The sequence below is a fragment of the Hemitrygon akajei genome, chromosome 23 (assembly GCF_048418815.1).
Source record: "Hemitrygon akajei chromosome 23, sHemAka1.3, whole genome shotgun sequence".
Classification (NCBI taxonomy): domain Eukaryota; kingdom Metazoa; phylum Chordata; class Chondrichthyes; order Myliobatiformes; family Dasyatidae; genus Hemitrygon; species Hemitrygon akajei.
In genome coordinates this window covers 59,439,766-59,460,547 of record NC_133146.1, presented here as the reverse complement: position 1 = coordinate 59,460,547, position 20,782 = coordinate 59,439,766, and the positions used below count along the sequence as shown (strand labels likewise).

The window sequence follows — 20,782 nt, the reverse complement described above, 5'->3', positions numbered from 1 at the left end:
GGAATAACACACAACTTCAGCAGCACTGAATTTTCAGTTTTTGTTTCAGATTTCAAGCATTTGCAGCTTTTTTAAAATCTTCATTTCTTTTTCTTTCAAACAATATTTGCAAGGTGCCACTCCAATGGAAACAGATTTGTAAGTATTATTCAGACCAAACAAAGCATGGTTTAATGGAACAGAGACATCAGATGAACAAATTTACACACATTTGTGGAAAATAATAACAAAAAAATGTAAGACCAATTTACCGCAATTAAAATCTTCTCCAAATGCTGCAGGGCAGATACAGTGGTACTTTTCAAGGTCCTCTGAGACACACGTGCCTCCATACTGACAGGGCTGTGAATCGCATGGTTCTGCAAAGGGTTTACATCAAATACTGATAGGATGTTCAAAGACTTTTTGAAAAGGAAGTTACATATGAGATTAATAAATATCCAGAAGAAATAACTGTTTCATTCATTATAACCAAAATGTGCATTGATTGATAAAATAAAGAATAGCAATACTTTTGCATTTCTTGTCAGCCAGATAATACTTGAGTTGCAATCACAGACACATTATATTGGCAATTAAATCAACATTCACGTTTCTTGAATTAAGTGCTGTTCATTAATTGTACCTAAAATATTCTTGTGAAAAGAAATATCTGAATCGATTAAAACATAACTCTAAAATTATTCTTGTCAATCTCATTTAGAAAGTTGGATATTTCATGCTGACTTTAACAAGCAATCTGAAGAATTACCACAAAGTGTTTGATCTTGCACCATATGGTTTTTCTTGAACAATTCTCTTTGATTGGCTTGATACTCTAGTTAAAAGCAATTAGTTTTTGTGACTTTAAAGTATTATACCTTATATGGTAAAAAACCATAGCCTTATGAATTGCAAAGTTATTCAACTTGCCAACTGCAAGAGATTTGGGTGCCACAAAGCGCAGAGGTTATTACAGCTTGGGGCATTGTAGTTCATAGTTCAATTCCGGCGTCATTGTTAGAAGACAGCACTTCCTCCCTGTGAAATGTATGGGATAGTCCTGACGAAGGGTCTCGGCCCGAAACGTCGACAGTGCTTCTCCTTATAGATGCTGCCTGGCCTGCTGTGTTCCACCAGCATTTTGTGTGTGTGTTGTTTGGGATTTCTCTGGGTTCTCTGGTTTCACCCCACAGTCCAAAGATGTACTGGTTAATAAGTTAATTGGTCATTTTGAATTGTCCTGTGATTAGGTTAAATCGGGAGGTGTTGGGCAGTGCAGATCAAAGGGCCAGAGGCCTATTCTGCGCTGTCTCGCAAATAAATAAATAAAGTTGAGGGCACAGATATGGATCACTAATTCCAGTCTGTGACCCCGAGATTACTGAGGTGCATCATTTTATGTTTTATTTTGAAGTTGTGGTTATTTACACTGATTTGATGTCAGACTCTCACACAGACTAATTACACAGAGAAATACATTAACAAGAATAATCTTTTCAACCTTAGTAAACAATGTTACAGAAAATAACGTGAGCACTTAATAAAATATTTTACCACAGACATCTTTAACATTGCATTTAAATTCATCAAGAAGGAAAGTACTCCACTGAAACAACAAAACTGGTCTTTGGAGTAGGATGAAATGTGAGAAAGTATTTTTTAAACATTAAATACCTGGGCACATAGTTCTGTAGCATCGAGCAAGATGTGTCTTATAAACTCGCTTCCAACTACAAAAAAGATTAATTTCTGTGAGAACTTATCAAGATATTTCCATGCAAAGAATATGGAATATTATGGAATACTTTTCAGAGTTTATTCTTTCTACTTCGAAACTTCCCAAAAAATTTACTTTTTAGTCAATTATTATCTAAATTCATTCATAGTGTGAAGTTTGCAACAAACAAAGTCCCACAGCAGAGTAGTGAGAACATACGGAAATATAATATCATTCTGATAGAATTATCATTCTCTGATGATCTTTCTCTTCCAAAGACATCGCTTGGTGGCCTTTTGAAAGCTTGCAAAGGCCTCCCTCATGATTATTTTACTTAAAGTCTCTTGGAAATGTCTATACAACTTAACAGTATTCTTTGGGCTTGTCACTTCTCCAGAAACACTCTAACATTATCAAATAGAACCTATGTCAAACAAGTCACTAGTAACTATAATGATTCTCCCATGAACCTCCAAAGGTCAGAGTGTCGGGCCTGAGGCAAGGGATGGAAAAGGCCACGGTGTCTGGACCAAAGGTGAAGGACGGAAGAGGTGAGGGTGTGGGGGCCGGAGGCGAGGGATGGGCCAGTGTTCAGCTCACTGTTCTGCAAGGTTTACTCATCTCTGATTGAACTGAGGCTGAGGCTTGTAACTAATGGGCTCCTGGAACGGCTATAGTGATGACTAACTTTGAGGCTGTCGACGAACTTCCATGAACTTCAGTCCTGAAAGTTATTTGTTTACTTTTATTGTTTGCATGATGTATTTTTTTTCTGCACATCAGTTGTTTGAAGATCTTTTTTAAATGAGTTAATAGAACATAGAACATAGAATAGTACAGCACATTACAGGCCCTTCAGTCCACAATGTTGTGCCGACCCTCAAACCCTGCCTCCCATATAACCCCCCACCTTAAATTCCTCCAAATACCTGTCTAGTAGTCTCTTAAACTTCACTAGTGTATCTGCCTCCACCACTGACTCAGGCCGTGCATTCCACGCACCAACCACTCTCTGAGCGAAAAACCTTCCTCTAATATCCCCCTTGAACTTCCCTCCCCTTACCTTAAAGCAATGTCCTCTTGTACTGAGCAGTGGTGCCCTGGGGAAGAGGCACTGGCTGTCCACTCTGTCTATTCCTCTTAATATCTTGTACACCTCTATCAAGTCTCCTCTCATCCTCCTCCTCTCCAAAGAGTAAAGCCCTAGCTCCCTTAATCTCTGATCATAATCCATACTCTCTAAACCAGGCAGCATCCTGGTAAATCTCCTCTGTACCCTTTCCAATGCTTCCACATTCTTCCTATACTGAGGCGACCAGAACTAGACACAGTACTCCAAGTGTGGCCTAACTAGAGTTTTATAGAGCTGCATCATTACATCGCGTCTCTTAAACTCTATCCCTCGACTTATGAAAGCTAACACCCCATAAGCTTTCTTAACTACCCTATCTACCTGTGAGGCAACTTTCAGGGATCTGTGGACATGTACCCCCAGATCCCTCTGCTCCTCCACACTACCAAGTATCCTGCCATTTACTTTGTACTCTGCCTTGAAGTTTGTCCTATTGGGACAAATATTGGGTTCTATTGGGTTTCTTTGTTTTGTGGCTGCCCGTAAGGAGACGTATCTCAAGGCTGTTTATTGCATACATATGTTGATAATAAATGTACTTTGAACTTTTAACTTACTAATTTGATCTTAAACAATGAACTTTGTGCATTTTTCTATAGCCGATATCAAGCTAACTGGTTCACTGATATTCATCTATTCTGCTCTTCCATTGCTTACAATGTTTACCACAATCTTCATACATACTGTACTTAAAGAGATAGTGAGAACTTGTTATCTGTCTTCCTCCACCAGTTAGAGTGCCTCCCATGATCTATCTACTTCAACATTTGATTGATAGTTCAATACTGAATTATTTTCCAGTCATTTTACTCAAAGTCTCCTCTCACTCATCAAGGTAAAAGCAACTGGACAATGCAGTACACTGCAGCTGGATCAGGTGACAATCCACATACAATGCTTCACAGTGTTTTATTTTTTCCATGGCCAAGTTTTAGAACAAGAGTTACTAACCTGTAATAAGGACATAGTGTTGAGAAAGGTCCACCATATGCATATGATCCCCTCCAGCACATGAAATTCCCTTTGAATTCCTTCACTGTTTCTAGAGATTTACGTAGACAGATATGGGTCTCAAGTTTGCAAGCTGAAAGAAGCAAATTACAATCTTTTACTCACGCGTAATCATTTACAGTAATGTGCAAAAGTACACACACACACACACACACACACACACACACACACACACACACACACACACACACACACACACACACACACACACACACACACACACACACACACACACACACACACACACACACACACACACACACACACACACACACACACACTTTTAAGCTTTTGGATTGCACTGTTCTGCAGCCACAAAAAAAACAAATTTCATGACATATGTGAGTGATAATAATCCTAATTCTGATCTGAGTCTCCATTGTGAATTGAGAGTGAGAAGGGAGCAGGGAGAGGGAAAATCATGATTGGGAAAGGGGGAAGGGAGGGGGGAGGACGCAGGAAGCACTGGAGAGACATTTTGTAATGATCAATAAACCAATTGTTTGGGATCAAATGACCTGGGTGTGTCTGCACCCGTGCCACCACCCCGGCACTCCTTCTCTGTCACTTGTCCCACACCAATCCCGCAGAGTTCCACCCTCTCCATTCCCAACACCCTTTGCTCCCATCAGATTTACAAACTCACTCTGTGCTCCACGTTGACACTGCGCAGAAGTCTTGGGCACCCCAGCTATATATATGAGCTTTAGACTTTTGCACAGCACTGTATGAATACTTTCTTAGATGAGAATGTATTCCTTTTTAAAGTATGGAAACCCAGCAATGGGTGAGAAGACTTTGATAAGGTTGGGGGTGGGAGGGGCTGTTATTTGTGCTGTTTGTGGTCCCTCATAAGCCAAAAGTATTTGTCTCATCTGGACCTATCCTACCTACAAGTTATGCTGGGGTCCTTTAAGTGAAGGGCCACACTTACATTTGTTTAGCTTCAGGCAGAAAGGTTAACTAGCCAGATTAAGCCTTAATCCAAGACTTAAATCTGCCTGTCTTTAGGTGGGACTTCTATAAACAATTCTCCTCACCATTCACATTTCAGAATGAGTGGGTAATAGATGGGTAAATCCAGGTGATTTATTTTTGTTTTTTCCACAAAAATTGGCACATTTTGACTTTATATCTACTCAGTGGCCACTTTATTAGGTGTAGGAATGGAACCCGGTGTAATCTTCTGTTGCAGTGGCCCATCCACTTGAAGTTTCAATACTCTGTGAGTGCAGAGATGCTCTTCTGCATACATTTTATGTGTTATTATCTGAGTTACTGCCGCCTTTCTGTCAGCTTGAACCAGTCTGGCCACTCTTCTCTGACCTTTCTTATTAACAAGGTGTTTTTACCCACAGAACTGCTGCTCACTGGATGTGTGTACGTGTGTTTTTTGTTCTTCACACCATTCACTGTAAACTCTAGAAAATCCCAGGAGAAAATATCTGAGATATTCAAGCCACCCTGTCTGGCACCAACAATCAAAGTCACTTAAATCTCATTTCGTCCCCATTTTGACATTTGGTCTGAACAACAACTGACCATCTTGACCATGTCTGCATGTTTACTCTCATTAAGCTGCTGCTGCATCATTGCTTGATTAGATATTTGCATTAACGAGCAGGTGCAATATGCTTCAAAACATAATATTGATGAGATGGTAATTGTAGATGCACAAACTGGTACACAAAGACAAGATTCTCCATAATACATAATAAAAGACAAAAAAAAGTTTTTGGATGGTTGAAGTCATACTTGAGAAGAAGAGAAGTTGCTTTGTTGTGCATTGAGATTTAACATGGCTTTTCACATTGGCAGTTAGCATAAAAAGAACTGGAATGGATTTTGAATTTGTAAAGATTGTGCAGTATTCTATTGTAGTCAGGGCAATGATAGTCTTTACTGTATGGATGAGCAACTCGACATCTATCAACCCAGATTTAGAAGTTTTGCTACAAAATTCTGTGTATTACCTGGTGGAATAGCAGAACAGACATCAGAGCTTGTTAGTGTGGTATACAAACCATTGACAGCATCGTCAAAGTGCTCTGCAAACAGCACATGGCTGTCTGTAGGTTCACTAGCTAGTAAAGTCAACTCCTCCCATCTGTGAAGAGAAAAAGAGTTACAATGAAAATCAACTAACGTTTTATTGCCAACATGTGATCATCGCGTGTGTTTTTCTGGCTTCCACCCACAGTCAAAAGAAGCACAGGTTCATAGATGAATTGGTCGTTGTGAATTGTTGTCAGGTTAAATAGGTGGACTGCTGGGTGGCTCAACTTATTGGGCAAGAAGGGCCTGTTCTGCACTGTATCTCCAAATAAAATAAGAGACATTATGGATTCTGTGAATTTGTTCCCTGAACAAAAGGCAGAATGATCCATCGCCAAATTTGACAAACAGGCATCAAGACTTTGTTTGGCTGGTGGTGAGCAGAGCCCTCCAGGTCAGACAGCATAACACCCCCAGTGCACGCTGCCTTTGGGATGGCTGTTGTGGGGAAGAGAGAGTCATCCATTTCCTTACAGTCTGTGACTTTGCTAAAAGGGTGTAGGGAAGGATGCAGGGTTCTGTGTCTCAATTCATCCACAGCAGCTATATTTCAGAAGACTCTCCGATCAATAGGGATACACGGTGACCACATCAAAATAGACAAATGCTGCTGCAAGATCATCAACAAAGTGAAAAGCATTGTTTGCCAATCATCCTGCACGGCGTGATTGGCACAATCCAAGCTGCAGGAGTACGTACTGAGGGATGCACTCAAGCTCAGTGCAGCCAATGCTAAGGCTCTGTGGAAGGATCAAAGTCTGAGCTCCTTCTGCCACCACACACAAAGGGGCAGATTTGGGTGAGGAAGCCCCTATGACAATGAAAGTGATATCGCCTTAAGGAATCATGTGACAGGCTACAGTGTTATGTTTGTCTGTGAATATATATACATATATATATTTCTTTGTATTATGAATACTATCTATTTTTGAAATAAAATTTAAAATCTCTTTCCACAGAGTTGCCTCATCTGCTGAATATCAGGGCAAAAGAGCATCCAGGACTTGTGTCTGGATATGCAAGGAGGAAAACAGTAACATAAAGCTCACTCATAGTTTAATTATCCAACCTTGGAACAATTCTGCCTACTAAATTAAAATTCAATTTGAAGCTTGGCTTCTTCACTTCCAAATCTATAGATGTTGTGAAAGATTCTCACAGGAGAAAGAATGCATACTGATTCAATAATGACTCCTTAGACAATGCATTTTAATCTCTGATGGTTACAGATTAAAACAACAATTAACTATCAGGGAACTCCTGATGAAGGGTTTCGGCCTGGAACGTCGTCACTACCTCCTCCCATAGATGCTGTCTGGCCTGCTGAGTTCTGCCAGCATTTTGTGTTTTTAATTAACTATCAGCCTAACTGAGAAGCAGAGAGACAAGGTACAATATTCCTCTAGCAACCGTCAACATAGAAATTTGTTGTGCTTTCTTCAGAACTAACAAAATGTTAATTTTCACACTGCGGTTTTTTAAATCAGGGGTTCCCAACCTGGGGTCCACAGACTCCTGGGTTAATGGTAGGGGTCCATGGCATAAACATTTTTGGGAACCTCAATACTTGAAGTAAAAGGTGAACCCATAATGCAAAGGGTTTTGACCTTAATGTCACTAAAAAATCTATAAACTATAAATTTCCTAAAAATGCTCTGTAAAGCTCAGGTGCCAAATTTCCTGTGGAAAATTGTGCATTATATCATTGCAGGATGATCATTCCTGGCAAATCTTTGAAAGAAAGCTCCTCACCTTGGAAACTTCACTCCAACGGCAAACACGGTTATACCAGTTTCTTTCACTTGAGCTGCTACCTCCGCCACATTGCCCTGAGATTTACCATCAGTAAGAATGATAAGAATTCGAGGAATGGAAGCATTTCTTGCAGCAATAAATCCTTTTTGAAGTACATATTTCAATGCCAGGACAGTCTGCGTACTTCCACCTCTGAGGTAATAAAGCAAATACATTTAATGAACCTAATAGTCAATACCACATGAATAATCTTGTTCTACTTAGGCCTACATTTATTGATACTTTTGTAACAATTGGAGTTGCTATAATAAAACACAATTTGGACACGTTATTGAATATTTAATTGTAACATATATTTGGCCATGCTGGGGTGAGTAACCATTAATCTGAAGCTTATCTAGCATTATAAATACTCCCTTTACTCCATGGGAAAATATTCCAAACATAGTTAAAATGGATTTCTGAAGTGTCTACAGGTGGTCAAGGAAAAATAATCCCACCCTGCTTGAAATCAGTCACAAATCCGCTCCTAATTAAAATTCTGAACATTGTTACCAGGTATTAGAATGGAATTAAGAAGACTGCAGAGTTTCAGGCTGTGACATGGGCTCATTCCCAATGAACCAATTCTAATTATCTTGTGGTCCTGGCTTCCAATAAAGGGAATAGTAATCAGATGACATACATTCCTCGGACAAGTGGCAGCATTACTTTGTAAAAGGAAACCTTCCCTGTGGATTGCCACAATCTTCATTCAGGTTTAAATATACATTTACATTTATTTAGAAAATTTGTGTTATATTTGCACTAAGGGTTACCTATTTTAAATATATTCCATCTTCAGTCGGTAATACACATAACAGCTTGATAGTAAAATGGTTTGCACTCTAATAATCATTTTTGCAATCATTAAAGATATTACACATTAAAAAACATACCGGAATACAATTTTCTTAAGTTGTTCTTTTACTTCTTCTTTCGTTAAGTAGGAATTCAGATAAAATTCAACTTTAGGCGTTGAACTGTACTGGATTGCTGCAACTCTGACCTGTGGAGAAAATTCAGGGATTATCCTTTCTACTGGCCTATATTCTCCCATACATATTGTGTTCTAAAGGGCATGGCAGTTGTACAGTTTAATGATCAAAACTGTCACTATAATCATGAATGATCATGAATAATAATTTGTGAGAAGCACTTATTGAAATGGGAGAATGTTGTGTATTTTGGAAACATGACCATTGAAAATGAATTGTGTTTGTTGCAACTAATAAGACTGTCTATTTCCATCTCTATAATCATATCTAGGTCAAAGAAAGGAGCGAGATGGGAGTAGGTAATCAGGTGATATGAGGGAAAGGCAACATTAATTTGCCTCCACAACATGCAGAATAGAAATCTCTACACTTCCTCTAACTTTCAGCTGAATCTCTTCTTCTCCCATCATCCTCACTTTGGCTCAAGCCAATCTAACATTCGGCTGTCAATCCATCTTGTAGAGTCCAATGCACACAACAAGGCACTCAGGAGCACTTTTTAACTCCAACCCTCTCATTCAGGTGCCAGTGCAGCAAACTCGAAGAAAACTCCACAATATCAACATGTTGTGGTGTGAGGTAATGAAACAAAAAAAACTTAACTTAGCTATCTGTAGAAGCTTATTCCACACAGATTTGCTTCTTTTTTGCCTATATTATACTTCAAGGTATTTAAATGGTGAAACACTTCAGTTCAGGAATGTTTAGAAAAGGAATTTTTGAAGGATGGTGTTTTTAAGTTTGAGAGGGAATATTATGTTCTGACAGTTACTGTAATATCATGCATGAATTAACTTCTACTATTCATCAGTTTTCATTGTTCATTGCTGAAGCTGCAAATCAATAGATTTTTAATTTCTTTATCTTTTATAGAGTACTTTATTACTTTCCAAAATATATCTCAAAAAATGTTCGTATAATCCAGGGTCAAAGATTTACATTTCTCAATTATGTTACTTTAATAAAAAAATCTATACAGTATATGCACATATCAGTTACCATACAATTAAATTTGATACTATTTTACATAACTATTGAAGCCCATATTCTGAAAACTTCACTAAATTGACAATGATTGAATGGATTAATGAGACTCCTGTAATGAAATCTAGAGCAAGTGATAACGGACGAGTGTAATTACCAGCTATCCAAGCCAGGATTACCACAGGGCTTCATATGAATCTGTGACATTTGCAAGGACCTTTTGGTGTGATTGGTGCTAAATGATTAAAAAACAACACTGAGCTTACCCTGCCTGGATTGATATCAAGAGCATCACAAAGTTTGAATGCAACATGCTTGGATCTCTCAAAGCTTCCTTTGCCAATACTGTACGACCCATCCAGCAGGAACAGCAAATCGATGGCTGCAGAACACTGCATCACTGCCAAAGAAGAAGTTCAAAGTTCAAAGTAAATTTATGATCAAAGTACATATATGGCACCAAATGCAACCCTGAGATTCATTTTCTTGCAGGCATGCACATTAAATCCAATAACCATAATAGAATCAATTTGGCGTTCAACCAGTGTGAAAAAGATAACAAACTGTGCAAATACAAAATGAAATAATAATTAATTAATTAATTAATTAATTAATGAGCAATAAATATCAAGAACATGTGATGAAGAGTTCTTGAAAGAGAGTCCATAAGTTGGGGCAAGTGAAGTTCAGTTAAGTTCAAGGTTTCAAAGGTACATTTAATGTCAGAGAAATGTATACAATATACATCCTGAAATTCTTTTTCTTCACAATCATCCAAGAAAACAGAGGAGTGCCCCAAAGAATGAATGACATTTAAATGTTAGAACTCCAAAGCACCCCACCCCCAGCTCCCCCCACCCACACGTAAGCAGCAGTAAAGCAACGATCCCCCTCCCCCACTAGCAAAAAAAGCATTGCCAAACCTCTCTTTTCTAATGCAGAATTAAGATTTATGACTTTAATACAAACCTAACATTTAACTTAAAGATAGCTTGTATTTAGACAGTCTTCAAAAAGCCAAAGAATTTAAAACAGAGTTTCTATCCGTCCTTTGTAATTATACAGTGCGTGGAATTCTATTTGTTACCTTGAGACCTTTCTGCACTTAGATTGTCTGAAAAATGATTGAAAGACCGAAGGTCACCTACATTGTCCAGCAGTGGAGATCTTCACAATTGTTTCATGATCAATGTCAAGTTTTTGCAAACAGAAGTATGGCAAGACTGAAATGTAAAAAAACACAATTTTGGGTTAAAATTTTGTGAAACGAGGATACATGTCATTAGACAAACATTAAATTATTTTAATGATACACAAAACAACAAAATTATACATGTACAAGTAGCCTCTGCATTTAAAATTTTATAAAATGCAATCAAAATGCAGATGCATGATTTAATATTTTATTTTAAGCAATAAAAAAGCAGTTTAATCAGGAGCTTGATGGCATGGTAAATTGCCTTTTGAAGGGTTACATGGAGTCCGTCCATAACTATTTTCACCCAATCTAATCTTCAGCAAGGCATTTACCACTTTCTTGTCACAGAAAAACTTGTCACTTTCTTGTCTACATTAAAATGATGTAACTGTTAAACACAATCTAAGTTGTTGATGTTAGGGAAAGTGATTTACAAATAGATATCCTTCTTTCTATTTTCCCTCAGTTCAAGATTTTTACATTGCATCACTTTTAGAATCACATGTTAAACACAAGAGATTCTGTAGATGCTGGAAATCCAGAGCAACACACTCAAAATGCTGGAGGAACTCAGCAGGTCAGACAGCATCTGTGGAAATGAATAAACAGTTGATATTTTGGGGTGAGACCCTTCATCAGGATGACAAGTGTTTTTATACATGCAGACTGACCTGCTGAGTTCCTCCAGCATTTTGTGTGTAATTCTGTTATCTTAGACCAAGGAAAATTGCAAGCATAACAGATTCTGTAAGTTCTGTTGCGAAACAAGCTGACACAGTTGAACGGGGACATTGGTGTTTCACCACAACATGCAGAGGTGGGAATTCAGTGCAAGTATGGATCCACAACACCAAAACGTAAATGTGAAAATAAAAATAAAAACCTGCAGGCAGTGCAAATCTGATATGCCTGACCTGCTGAGTTCCTCCAGCACTTCCTGTTTTTATTTTAAGTAAATATGTAGATATAGCAAATAATTCAGATTCAGAATCAGAATTAATATCAGAGGCATATGTTGTGAAATTTGTTATTTTGCAATCCTAATACAATACATTGCAATAAATAACAATAAAAAACTTTAAATTGCATAAATATATATATATATAATTTTTAGATTAAGTGGTGCAAAAAGAGAGCAAAAAAGAGAGAGAAAAGTAGTGAGATGGTGTTCATGGATTCATTGTACATTCAGATATCAGATGGAGGGATGGAAAGAAGTTGTTCGTGAAACATTGAGAGTTTGTCTTTAGGCTGCTGTGCCTCCTCCTTGATGATAGCAACGAGAAGAGGGATAATCTGGATGATGAGGGTCCTTAATGATGGATGCCACCTCTTTGAGGCATTGCTTTTTGTAAGTGTCCTTGATGCTGGGGAGGCTAGACCATAAGACCATAGGGCATAGGAACAGAATTAGGCCATTCAGCCCATCAAATCTGCTCTCACCATATCCTTTTATGTCCTGACCAATCAGGAAACCAGCAACTTATGCTTTAAATATAGCAGTGAATTTGGCCTCCACTGCAGTCTGCGGTAGAGCATTCAACAGATTCACTATTCTCTGGCTGAAAGAATTCCTCCTTATCTCTGTTCCAAAAGGTCACCCCTCAATTTTGAGGTTGGGTCCTCTAGTTCTGGACACCATGGGAAACATCCTCTCCACATCCACCCTATCGAGTCATTTCAACATTCAGTAGGTTTCAATAAGACCCCCAGACATTCTTCTAATTTCCAGTGAGTACAGGCCCAAATCTGACAAATGGTCCTCTTACGTTAACCCCCTCAATTCCAGAATCATCCTTGTGAACCTCCTTTGGACTCTCTCCAATGACAATACATCATTTCTGAGATATGGGGCCTATAGTTCTTTGGGCACAGAGCTCGGAAAAAGCAACGCAACATACCTTTAACATTGTAAATCAGCAAATTGTTTGTTAAGTCACCCCTCTCGCTGTGAAACAGAGACATCTTGTGTGTGTGTGTGTGTGTGTGTGTGTGTGTGTGTGTGTGTGTGTGTGTGTGTGTGTGTGTGTGTGTGTGTGTATGTGTGTGTGTGTGTGAGAGAGAGAGATGCACCATCAATAACTCTCCGAGACGTGAGGCGAGATATTGGCTATAGTCACACTTTTGAGGTGGCTCTGGAAGTCTAGCCCCAATAGCACAGGCGCGCACAGTTGAGGCATGACCAGTAGCGCAAAGTTCCGATATGCTGTGCCCTGCACCACCAATGTCGCTACACAACCCCCCCGGATGTCTGTGGAACGCAACCCAGAAGCCATGGTGACCCTCTGGCTTACCGGCCGTGTCACGAGTCCACAGCGTTGCACCGTGTCCAGGTCAATAAAACCCTCAGTGCTGCCCATGTCAAACAGGCAGCTAGTCCTGTGCCCCTCCACCAGGATGTCCATCATTGACCTTGCAAGCTGGTGTGGGGCGCTTTGGTTGAGGGTTACGGAGGCCAGATTTGAACTGCCGTCTTGGTGCCCGGTAAGCACCGGTGGGTCGGGGGCGGGGCAATGTGGCACCGACAAAGATGGCCGCCCCCATGTCTCGCACGAGGCGGGCAGGCAAGATGGCGGCGACTAAGATGGCGGCCCCCATGCCTCACACGCAGCGCTGCTCGACCCCGCTCATGGTTTAGACTTACAGACCTTGGTGAAATGGCCCTTCTTCCCGCAGCTGGAGCAGGTCGCTTCTCGGGCTGGGCAGCGTTTTCGGGGGTGCTTTTCGAGTCCGCAGAAGTAACACTGCGCAGACTTGAAAAGCACCCCCGAAAACGCTGCCCGGCCCGAGAAGCGACCTGCTCCAGCTGCGGGAAGAAGGGCCTTGAAGGGTACGAGAAAAGAATGCTACTGGCCTGCCTGCCTGATTGTGGGTAGCAGCCAGCGCGAAATCGGAGGCGTCACTCTCTACTTGGAAGGGAATGGTCTCGTCCACCGCATGCATCGTTGCTTTGGCAATGTCCCCTTTAATGCCACTGAAGGCCGCGCGGGCCTCGGCAGAGAGGGGAAATGTGGTAGACTTGACCAGAGGGCGGGCCTTGTCTGCGTAATGGGGGACCCATTGGGCGTAATAGGAAAAGAAGCCCAGGCACCATCTGAGGGCTTTGAGGGTGGTGGGAAGAAGGAGTTCTAACAGGGGGCGCATATGGTCAGGATCAGGGCCAATGACCCCATTCTCCACGACATACCCAAGGATAGCGAGTCGGGTGGCTCCGAACATACACTTGTCCCTGTTATAAGTAAGGTTCAGGGCTTTGGCCACTTGGAAAAATCGTTGGAGGTTGGCGGTGTGATTCGACCAGTCGTGACCACAGATGGTGATATTATCCAGATAGGGAAATGTGGCCTTCAGTTGGCACTGGTCCACCATCCAGTCCATTTCCCTCTGGAAGACAGAGACACCATTTGTGACACCGAAGGGGACGTGCAGGAAGTGATAGAGCCTGCCGCCCGCCTCGAAGGCAGTGTAGGGGTGGTTCTCTGGGTGGATGGGGAGCTGGTGATAAGCGGATTTCAGGTCTTTTGTCGAGTACACCTTGTACTGAGCTATCTGGTTGACCATATCCGCGATGCAGGGTAGGGGGTATGCGTCAAGCTGCGTGAATATTGGAACTTTGCGCTACTGGTCATGCCTCAACTGTGCACGCCTGTGCTATTGGGGCTGGACTTCCAGAGCCACCTCGAAAGTGTGACTATAGCCAATATCTCGCCTCACGTCTCGGAGAGTTATTGATGGTGCATCAATTTTATTGACTGGAAGAAAGAACAAGCAGTAATTGACCACCATACTACATCCTGGAGACTGAGAGCTGGACTCAGGCCTCAATCGCCTTTATACCAGGGTCTGTGGGAGGAGCCACAGGAGCAGTCAGCAGGGGGGCGTGTCCAGACAGGTATATGTAGTTCACGTGTGTGTGTGTGTGTGTGTGTGTGTGTGACAGAGAGAGAGAGAGCGCGCACGCCTGTGGTATGTCGAATTACTGGATGAATGAGTAGTCTTTGGGGTGCTGCAAGTCTGTATCTTTATTGATGCTTTGCTGCACGTTTGAGTGCTCGGTGGGTGGGGGCGATGCTTTTTTTTGCTGGTGGGGGGGTTGTTGCTTTGCTGCTGTTTATGCATGGGAAGGGGTGCTGGCAGGGCTTTGGGCATAAACTGCCACTCATTCTTTGGGGCACTCCTCTGTTTTCATGGACGGTTGCGAAGAAAAAGTCTTTCAGGATGAATATTGTTTTAATTTCTCTGACATTAAATGTACCTTTGAAACTTTGAAAACTTGGCAAAACTCCAAGTGCGGACTAACTAGTGTCTTATAAAGGCTCAGCATTATCTTCTTGCTTTTATATTCTATTACCCTTAAATAAATGCCAATATTGCATTTGCCTTCTTTACCATAGATTCAACCTGTAAATTAACCTTCTGGGAGTCTAGCACAAGGACTCCTAAGGCTCTCTGCACCTGTGATGCTTGAACTTCTCCCCATTTAGATAATAGTTTGCACTATTTTTCCTTTTACCAAAATGTACTATCATATATCCTGTATCCAGAGATACTGGCCACGTGACAGATGCACTGCCACCTGGCTGGTCGGAGGACACACCACATGCCAATCAACATTTGGTCCCTCCCAACTAATCAATGCACACCTAAATTATTGGTCACCTTAATTGGATTATCTCGCCCAGCCCCATGCTATAAAAGGTGAGACTTGTCCCTGGATTGGTCTCTCTTATAGACCACCTCATTGAAGGTAAGTGCATTGATTTATGTTTGGGAAGGTCTATCGTTTGTCCTGGTAAGGGAGCTGCGGCTATCCAAGGTCAAGGGGTATAGTTGTTGTAGTGCTTTTCCCTTGTTCTTTGTATGTGTAACTGTACCCTGTCCCCACACCGCTTTCTGTGTATTGTAGTTGCTTGTGTTGACCCGACTTCCCCTTTAATAATAAATTCCTTATTATTAAAACTGTGTGTGTCCAGGCCTCTACTGTTGAGACTCAAACAACCAGTTATTTCCATCACAACATATCCCCCATGGCTGGTACCCAGTTTGGAGCTGGCTGAGTTTACAACTTCCTGCAGCTTTTTCCAATCCTGTAAAGTGGCCCCTCCATATCATACTAGTTCCATACATCCATATAATTAGAATCTCTCCTGGTTACATCTGTACAAATTTACAAGTCTCCTCAAACACCTAATGAAATATAGCCGCTCTCATATCTTCTTGGTAATTGCATCACATGCTGGACCCATGATGGATCTTCAGAGATGTTAACACCCAGGAAGTTGAAACTGCTCACTCTTTCCACTGCTGATCCCTCCATGAGGACTGGTGCTGAGTTCCCCTTCCTAAATTTAGAAACTTTCTAACTTCCTGAATTCCTAAATTTGTGGATTTCCTGTAGGTAGGTGATGCTTCAGTATGCTATGATGCTCTGCCCTCAGCTACAAATATCCATTGGTAGATAATTCTTGATCTACCTTCAAACTGAATTGTTTCCATAAGCTATAAACTCACTTTCAAGGACTTCTCATCTCACGTTCTCAATATTTATTGCCTATTTATTATTATCATTTCTTTCTTTATGTATTTGCACAATTTGCTGTCTTTTGCACATTGCTTGTTTGTCTGTCCTGTTGAGTGCCGTCTTTCATTGATTATATTATGATTCTTGCATTTACAGAGTATGTCCACAAGAAAAATCTCAGGGTTATATATGGTGACATGTACACACTTTGATAATAAATTTATTTAACTTTGAACTTTCTCTTGTGTATTCATCCCTGCCAATTACACTTTACAAATAAGCCTACGTTAGAATGCAGTGTCTCTGCGGTTGGTTCTGGTCTCAAGAACATCAGCAGTGTTGGTAAAATACCATCAAGACTTTCATTCTTTTCTAACCAATATGAAAGCAGAATCCCCATCAAAGTAAACATTTATATGTTATGCATCAACAAGCTTTATGGAACCACTACCATGATTGCATTCTGTAATACACAGCTGATAAACATTAATCTTCTTTAATTCTGTGTCAAGAGGAAACTGAAGATTAGATTTTCTTTGTTTATTAAACAAGTGTATAGGAGCAAGCGGGTGGAGGGATGGAGAAACATTTCTCCCAATGGAGGAGTAAGGTGCTCCTCCCCTCCCCTAGCCTGCAGGTCACACTTGGGCAAGGTGTAGCCTGCTTAATACCACCCCCCCCCCCCCCCCCCCGTTCAGGGAACATGTGGTGGATGGTCGTATGAGCAGCCGGTGCATATCACAAATCCTGGTTATGCAACCACTGATGGCAGGCAGACAATCTCCGAAGGGTATTGATGATGTCTGGGGTCACCTGTCTTGTAAAGACACTGGCTAGAAGAAGACAATGGCAAATTACTTAGATAGAAAAATTTGCCAAGAACAATCATTGTCATGGAAAGACCAGGATCAACCATGTCATATGATATGACTCATAATGATAATGCTGATGATAACAATTCCATGAGTCATGTGGAACAGAAAAGGTTAACTTAAAGGTGAGATGTTTAAGGGAACATCAAATCAGAGGGTGGTGAGAGCGTGGAACGAGCTGCCAGTGGAGGTGGTGGATGCAGGTTCGATTTCAACATTTAAGTGAAATTTGGATAGGAACATGGATAGGCTAAGTATGAAGGGCTATAGTTCAGGTGCAGGTCGATGGGACTGGGCAGATTAATGGTTTGCCATGGACTAGATGGGCTGAAGGGTCTGTTTCTGTGCTGTAGTGTCTAAGACGCTAATTCCTTGACTATCCCATTGGTAAGCATAACTGGAAGAAACTGCCTTTCTTCCTGCTTCTTAGACAGTCCCTAGGACTCACGGATCAGTAGCTTCACTCCAGTTTTGTGGGTAAGTAAAGACTCGTCCCCGAATGGGGCAGGATGTGTCTGATTAGATAAGCGTTTGGACAGTACATCGGATAATCCACTTCCTCTGACAACTGCACGGGGTTTCTCTGTGCTCCCTACACATGGACACACTACCCCAAGTACTCTTTGTCCACTTTGAATGATCATGGACTAGAGTTCATGGGATGTTTCATTTCTTCATGAAAGATTTGCATACAACTTTGTATCACTTTCTCTGAATGCCTGGAAATATCCTCCCACTACAGTAGAGCGCCTTTTCATCGATTTAATGTCAGGCATGCAAACATTGTGGCTTGCCCAATATAACCGGTTCAGTGTAACTAGAGTTTCATTGCTGCAGATGTTGGTCTTGGAGAAGGCACTGATATTCATTTGCCTATGAATTGCAAAGATTTTGAAGAGACGGGCATTGGTATTTTTTCAGTGCCTCAGAATACCCGTTGAAGGTCATCCAAGTCATGGAAATATATAAGAGAGCAAGGAGAATTGGAGCCTAGACAGACTGTGAATTTTGTGCCAAGACTGAGGTCTTGAGTTTCAAATACCCTTCTCCTCCAAAACCAGAGTGTGCTGGGGGATTGAAGGCTGTGTTGAATTGCGTCATAAAGATTTTTTATTGGCTGTAGAACATTTTGGAAAATCCCAAGATGATGAGATGGACTATTTCAATCTCAGTCAATCAGCAATTATTCCTTTCTCTCACTAGTAGAGTCCATTTTTAACAGGAAATTTTTGCTTAATTTAGATCCAGCATATGATTAGTTGTTCATATTCCCATCAGTTTCCTATTGCTGGGCTTTCAACATCCTGTAACACTGAACTGACAGAGACAGGTTAGAAAGCTCTGCTTCATGTTGGATCTATTGCACTCATATGCAGTTTAAGCAGTTAAGGTTAAGCATACAGCTACCACCTTTACAATAGTCTGTAATCAACGAGACAGGGAAGGCATCTGGAAATTGAAATGGAGAACAGCTGCTCCTTGAATATAAAACTGCAATGATGAATCACCTCTGGTTAAGACACAAACACCAAAAACACCTGCTGCAAAGTTAAAATCATCAAATATACTCCTGTCATCACCTACAAAAGTGTTGCCAAAGAGCAGGTTATTATTACTTGTTAATACTAGCAGAAGTTCCTTAACTGTTTGAATTACTGCGATTTAGCTTTTATGAACAGCAAAGGATCCCTCGATGGGTTTTGTGAGTGCACTCACATTTATTTATACTAAGCTTGTGCTGCATGCAAACACTAAATACTTCAAAGAGTTCCTAGGGATCTTTTTTGTCAGTTCACAATTTATGCAGCACCTCCCTGATTTCCATTCATTTCAAGCTGAAAGGAGAGGAACATAGTTACTGTTCATTTCTATCCATCTCCTTTTGTCCATAAAAAGACAGCTTTTGAACAGGAGCAAAAGATGAGTTATTACTTCCTGCCTGTCTCTTCCAAGATGTTCAGATTTGGAAGAGAAGCAATAGAAAAAATACATTTCTAGGTCTGAGTACATCAAAGTTAACTCTTACACTTCTGAGCTGGTTTTGCAACATGTCTGTCAGTAAGTCAATATCAAAGGGTTGAAGCATGCTGAATCTGGGTCTGGCAGACGAGCAGCTGTTAAATTTCTAGACTAGTAATCTAGAAAGGTGAACTAACAATCCAGAGACCAGAGTTTAAATCCTTCCAGGGCAGATGGAGAAACTTAAATTCAGTGAAAATCTGGAATCTATGGGGTAAAAAAACAATCTCAGTAATGACCCCCTCAGTCTTCAGACTCTTGAAGCAGAGGGCTGAACTTCTTTCGCCCCATCACTGAAATGTTTCCACAACCTATGATCTCACTTTCAAAGACTATTCATCTCGTGTTCTTGATATTTATTGTGTATTTATTTATTATTATTATTAATTTTTCTTTTTGTATTTGTACAGTGTATTGTCTTTTGCACACTGGTTGTTTGTTCACCCTGTTGTGTGCAATCTTTCATTGATTCTATTGTGTTTCTTGTATTTACTGTGAATTCTGTGAATGAATCTCAGGGCTGTATATAGTGACATGTACTTTGATAATAAATTTACTTAGAACTTTGAAAACTAGCAGGTTGTTCAAATAAAAAGCAAAGTGTTTCAGAGAAGGAAATCTGCCATCTTTCCCCAGCTTGGTCTACAGATGAGTGTAGAGCCAATCTGTTTGGCTGACGGCTAAATGTCCAAAAAATCATAAGAGCAGAATTAGGCCACTTGGCCCATCATGTCTGCTCCACCATTTCGTCATGGCTGATCCGATTTTCCTCTCAGCCCCAATCTCTTGCCTTCTCCCTATATCCTTTCATGCCTTAACCAATAAACCTCTACCTTAAATATATTATTAGTGCATGCAGAGTCAATCTTTCCAGTGGCATGTACACTTGGAGACATAACAATGTTCTCAAAGTTGTAACAGAAGTGGTTGAGCAGAGAGTACTGCAGCACAACTAATCTGATGCCCCATGCTGCACAGAACATCGTATATCATTTGTGGAAGAAGGCTCCAAGTCAAGGGTGTACAGCGCAGGCCCACGATCAAGCATACTTTCTTCAGCCAATGATTGGTGTGTCAAGGCCGACCTGGATGGGAAAGGCAGTTTCCTGGAGCTAATGACTTTCACCACATTGCGTCCAGATATAATCGTATGGTCTGACACCAGTAGACAAGTGGTTATTGGTGAACTCACAGTCCCCTGGAAAGACAACATCAATGAAGCGCATGAGCGCAAGTTAACCAAATATGCAGAATTAAGATCAGAGTGCAGAGACAGAGGGTGGAAGGTCTTGTGCTATCCAATCAAAGTAGATTGCCGTGGCTTTATTGCGTTCACTTTCCCAAAGTGGCTGCGTGATCTTGGCTTCACGAGAAGAGAGATCAAGTCAACCAGCAGGGCTGTAGCTGAGGCAGCAGAGACAGGATCAGCATGGGTGTGGACCAAGTACATCCAGAGGGGCAGATAGTCGGTCAGTGTCTCCATCTTTTGTAAACCCTTC

General features: G+C 40.9%; 1 protein-coding gene across 1 annotated transcript in view; it reads right to left on the bottom strand.

Moving 5' to 3' along the window:
- Nucleotides 1–20,782, bottom strand: part of vwa2 (von Willebrand factor A domain containing 2) — a 64,895-nt gene that overhangs the window by 25,628 nt on the left and 18,485 nt on the right. The window contains exons 3-10 of the mRNA XM_073027810.1: nucleotides 10,822–10,896; nucleotides 9,940–10,073; nucleotides 8,591–8,700; nucleotides 7,650–7,844; nucleotides 5,816–5,949; nucleotides 3,783–3,915; nucleotides 1,657–1,712; nucleotides 252–359 (exon numbers count right to left, since the gene is read on the bottom strand). Coding sequence (XP_072883911.1) covers nucleotides 252–359; nucleotides 1,657–1,712; nucleotides 3,783–3,915; nucleotides 5,816–5,949; nucleotides 7,650–7,844; nucleotides 8,591–8,700; nucleotides 9,940–10,073; nucleotides 10,822–10,896 — 945 coding nt within the window. The remainder of the gene's footprint in view (nucleotides 1–251; nucleotides 360–1,656; nucleotides 1,713–3,782; nucleotides 3,916–5,815; nucleotides 5,950–7,649; nucleotides 7,845–8,590; nucleotides 8,701–9,939; nucleotides 10,074–10,821; nucleotides 10,897–20,782) is intronic.